This window comes from Vicia villosa, linkage group LG1 (genome assembly GCF_029867415.1).
Source record: "Vicia villosa cultivar HV-30 ecotype Madison, WI linkage group LG1, Vvil1.0, whole genome shotgun sequence".
NCBI classification, from domain to species: domain Eukaryota; kingdom Viridiplantae; phylum Streptophyta; class Magnoliopsida; order Fabales; family Fabaceae; genus Vicia; species Vicia villosa.
Genome location: NC_081180.1, coordinates 162,822,489 through 162,827,324, shown reverse-complemented (window position 1 = coordinate 162,827,324; position 4,836 = coordinate 162,822,489). Strand labels below are relative to the sequence as shown.

At 35.5% G+C, this 4,836-nt stretch overlaps 1 protein-coding gene across 2 annotated transcripts; it reads right to left on the bottom strand.

Annotated features, from left to right (window-relative positions):
* Window positions 1-557: 557 nt before the first annotated feature.
* On the bottom strand, window positions 558-4,603 carry LOC131644567 (zinc finger CCCH domain-containing protein 11-like). Of its 2 annotated transcripts, XM_058915109.1 has the most exons (9): window positions 4,468-4,603; window positions 4,176-4,340; window positions 3,996-4,080; window positions 3,728-3,868; window positions 3,561-3,649; window positions 3,137-3,325; window positions 2,923-3,053; window positions 2,624-2,726; window positions 558-1,030 (listed from the first exon to the last, which is right to left on the bottom strand). In XM_058915109.1, exons 2-9 carry the CDS (start codon window positions 4,338-4,340, stop codon window positions 860-862), a joined length of 1,074 nt encoding a protein of 357 aa, XP_058771092.1. In that variant the 5' UTR covers window positions 4,468-4,603; the 3' UTR covers window positions 558-859. The 2 variants fall into 2 exon arrangements, with proteins under 2 accessions (XP_058771092.1, XP_058771091.1); XM_058915108.1 differs by having other exon boundaries at window positions 4,176-4,574.
* Between the last annotated feature and the right edge of the window lie 233 nt (window positions 4,604-4,836).

The window sequence follows — 4,836 nt, the reverse complement described above, 5'->3', positions numbered from 1 at the left end:
GAATACAAAAAGGAAAGATGGAAAACTTGCCGGTTTTGAACTTTGGCTTTGGGTAGAAAGAAAGAGAGATGCGTGTAGTCTTTGATTGTCTAGTTTAATGGCTAGATTTCACCACACCCTTCACACCCTTCGACTGATATTTCTATACATCTACCAACTATACTTACCAACTATACTGACGATAAAAAATTATTGTGATAAGACATTATTGAATATTCAATTTAAGAAACGGGCCCTCCTACTATATCTCTCTAACCAAAGAAATTCAAAGTTCTAAATGATTCACTCATTCTCTTTTTAAAATTTTGCAAACCAAACATTTTCTATTATACTGTCTCGAATTTCTTAAATCAACAGAAAATTCCAGGGATGAAACTCCCGTTCCTTTTCTCTATTTCCTCTACTTACCTTTAATTTCGAATGAGGACACTTAGGTCTTAATCCCTCTTATTGCTTTCCTTTTCATTTTCTTTCAACCGTAAACTCGTAAGCATACACAACACAAGTGCAATCACTTTATGCAGTGGCAGCTTCAATTTGAAGCAGCCTCTGCAAGGTAGGGGAGGAAACTCAAATAACAAAATTAAGGTATAGTCTATACAAAGACCATCCATATTCAAACAACAAAAGTGTCACAGTCACAGGTTCATCGAGCGACCTAACTACAGAAAACCGAATCGTACCAAACTGTCATCATCCATACCAAATGCAATGCTGCAAATAGTGATTTCATTATCATCAAAGGCTTCATATGAAAAACTTCCTCAAATGGAAGGAATGCCAATGGCTAGAAGCAAATGATATATTGTTCAGCAGATGCATAAAAATATCACATCAAGATCGAGATTATTTCTCGGGATTAAGCTTCAGCTTCCTTAATTTGGATTGATGTCTTGGCTAAACTAGCTTCCAATTCATCCAACTCATCCAAGTCCAGTTCATCATCGTCGTCAATATCATCAGGAAGTTCATCATCAGCACCACCTGTTGCTGAGGTGCTAGGACCATTATTTGCGGCACTCCCAGACCCCTGAAATTGGATCCAATGATTAGCAAACCATAATATATGGTCAAAGTATATCAAAAATAAAATAGACACTGCACTTCAAGTAAGAGGGAAAATGAGACAAGAGTTAACCAAGAAGCCACTACCCTTCCTTGGAAACAAGAACATAATATGGTTATCATTAGACTATGCCCATGAAAAAAGAAAACTTCAAATTGGCTATCATTAGAATAGTAAAAAATATCCTATAATATTCTATTTTATGTTAGTATTTTAGTTTACCTTGTAGGATCAGTTTCTTATCTCATTAGTATCTTAACTAATCTCATAAGACTATTACAAAAAAGGAAAACGATTTGGACAATTTGTAAAGGCCCTCCAAAACATTCTACATATTTTGAACTCCTCCATATAGGAAGGTCATAATTATATGGAATAAAAAAAACTAGCTGCAACGCAATTGCATTTGCAATGTGTGTGGAACCGAGAACTAGCTACAATTGTATACATATTGTGCTTGGAACCAGCCTAAAGATACATTTTATATCACTTCAAAGTGCTTGGAACTAAGAACTAGCCACAATGGTAAACTTAATACAATACAAAATAATTTCCATGTATTAAGAAATATTTTGCCACACACTTTGCAACTACCTTACAAACCAAGTGGACTTCTTATTAGAACAATAATGAACAACAACCAAATTTTATCCTACTAAGTGGGATCGCTGCATGGGTCAAACGGCGCTATAATTTTTCATCAAATACCATACTTTTACCCAATTAGTTAATCTCGAAATTTTTCTTAATCGTTTCTCTATGTCTTTCTCTACTCCTAGAGTCCTAGCGGTTTGACTACCTTTCATATAAGAGCTTAGGGTTAAAAAACTCTGATACATATCCTTGATAGCTCAAATATAGGCAATCCCAACCTATTTTTTCTCTAGGAAATCCTATACTACAATGAACAAACATACAAAATAATTTCACAACATGTTTGGTTTGTGTAAGGATTGGACAAGCCCAAACCATGTTACGGCCAATAGCCCGCCCATCTTTTGTATCTTTTTCCAAGGCCATGCTTTTGGGATTTCAAACAGGAAGTTAAACACATTTGCAATACAACTTACTACAAGTTGCCAGCTCAACAAGTCTAGGCAAACCTAGAGATGACACACTGATTACACCTCACACTATAACATTCAAACTATACTTGCATTCAAAATTTATAGCTAATTGCCCAATACAGGAGGAGAATTAACTTCTAAAAGCAATCTGTTTTGCGACTGCTCATGCATCCAAAGTTACACAAGCTCATTCAGACCCTAAATCCCAATTGTTACTATTTGGGAAGGGAATGGGCTGAATACATCCCATGTCTAACCTAAGAACCCAAAAGAAAAGTTGAACGGTACATAAATGTATACAACTTCAAAAATAGGTTTGTTTATATTATCATAACAAGAAAAGGCAATTATGACCAATAAATTTTCCAACCGAGAAATTTTCATATTGAATAAAGCTGCAAACTTCCAATCATATAACAGCCTCAAAACATACACACAGAAAAGGAATTAAAACTATACAGAGAAAAACAGGCATGGAGAAAAAACTTACATTCTGTTCAGTTTCATCAGATTCAGGTTGTCTATGGTACTTATCATATGCTTCAGCATCATCCACAAACAAGCTAGCATCTGACAGAAACAGCTCACGCCCACTGCATTTAAGGAGACAATACAACATCATTAGGGAAAAAAGAGAAGAAAAAAAAGTACATTAACCTTCATACCATCTATACCCTTATAAAAAACATGCTCAACAAATGCAGTTCTTCCACTTTTTCCTTGAATAAAAGGGAGGGCCCATCCATACACGTTCATATGTGAATGATGGGGAACAGATAATGAACATACCTCATACGGTCATTCTTAGCCCTCTCTGCCTGTTGGGCAGCCAAACTAGCCTCTCTCTCATCCATCTTTTTCTTCTTCCATTGGAGAAACAACTCGGTAGACATAGGGGTTGTAGTTTTCACTTGGGCACGCTAAACCATGCAACATATTGTATTAGACACCCTGATTCAATTATCAAATGACATAGCTTTGTATAAGAAGAAAAACAACAAACCTGCTTTTCAATCTCTTCCTCAATAGGCATTTTATCAGATTCTTCCTCCAACAAAGCCTTCATTTGGGATTTTAAAATATACCCAGGTGGAAGTGCATGTCTATAGATACAATTCTTACCGCCATTGGGACATGCCCAAAACCAACCATATTGCTTCCTCTCAACCGCATCCAAAAAGTGTTTACATACCTAAACAAAGTGCATAAACAACAGATAGATGTTATTTCCAGATATATAACACAACATCAACAAGAAGCAAGTCTTATCCAATTGAGTGGTGTCGGCTACATAAATCAACTTTGGTCATAGTGTTCTATCCAAATCCATAAGCACTTTCAAAAAATATTATTTGAATAAAGCACACAACAATCTAACATGCAAAAGAATTTAACATAATTCAAATAAAAATAATAATAAATCATACAATGTCAGTTGGTTTGTTCTGATTATACTCATTTTGCTTTGACTCCACCACTTTCTCCAATGTCGCTTGATCCCATTCCTCCATTGTATCTAAACAATGGAACAACAGAAAACTCATCAGAATCAAAACAATAACAAACAAACAATCAGCATCAACCAACTACATACCATCATCGCGCTTATCACTATATATGTCAATCTTTTCTCCTTTCCTCTGAACATTCAAATCATGGGAAAATTTGCACTTAAAGCCTTTAGCACACTGACCCACTTTAAAAAACTCACATAATATAGACTTTGGATCGACACCTAACAAAAAAAAAACTCAGATACATCAGTTCCCAGCATCACCGAATAACACAAACCCATCACCTATAATCCAAAAAATTTGAACTTTGTAAACAAAAAATATAAAACAGTGAAATAAAATGATTACCAGCGGGGACTTTAGGCTGACTGACAGCAATTTTGAACAAATCATTCAGCTCCTTCTCTTTAGCCTTCTCTTCCTCCCTCTTTTTCTGTCACAATCAAAACACAACAGATTAAACACAAAACCCATTTGAAAAACCTGGTATTACATTACATAAAGCCCTAAGATAATTAAAAACATTACCTTTGCATCGACTTTGGGGTCGGATTTGGGCTGCACGGAAGACTTAAGATTCTGCACATATTTCTGAACTGCTTTGCTCTTGTTTTTGTTCTTGAGACCGAAAGTTTTGTCTTCTACAACCTTCTGCTTCTTCGCTACATCAGCTTTTGATTGCTTCGGAGGCATCTCGTATCGGCATCAAAATTTCAAATAAATATATAAATTATATGAAGAAGTAGAATCGATAAGAAAGTTAGGAGGAGAACAAGAAGATGTGAGGGATTGTGAGATGCGGAGATTGGTGGGTCTGTACCTGGTGCCAATGTTAGGGTTAGATTAGGGTTTCGAGTTTCTGGATTCGAGAAGGTTACGAAATACTGGAATTTCCGATCTGCCCCCTCAATGATAGTGCATATCACTTGTTGTGTTGGGTGAAAAAATGAGTCACTTTGAAAGGGGATAAAATGTCCAAAAAGACATTTCTACCCTTATTTTTTTAAATACCTTTTTTGTCCTTAAAGACATTTCTATCTTTATTTTTTCACTAGTACTTTACCCCGTGCGATGCACGTGTTTAGGCGGGATTTTGGTCTAAAATTGGCGCCTAAACATGTATTCTGTTTTAATATATTAAAGATAAATGTTTTTTTACGGTAAAAAAAATTCATGTCTTTAATCTATC

What these genes read in the sequence shown, in the direction of transcription:
- LOC131644567 (XM_058915109.1), bottom strand. Translation starts at nt 4,340, where the DNA reads ATGCCTCCGAAGCAATCAAAAGCTGATGTAGCGAAGAAGCAGAAGGTT. An exon ending in ACCCCAAAGTCGATGCAAAG is followed by an intron (nt 4,081 to 4,175) that starts GTAATGTTTTTA and finishes TGATTGTGACAG; the next exon opens with AAAAAGAGGGAGGAAGAGAA. An exon ending in CTGATGAAACTGAACAGAAT is followed by an intron (nt 1,031 to 2,623) that starts GTAAGTTTTTTC and finishes ATCCAATTTCAG; the next exon opens with GGGTCTGGGAGTGCCGCAAA.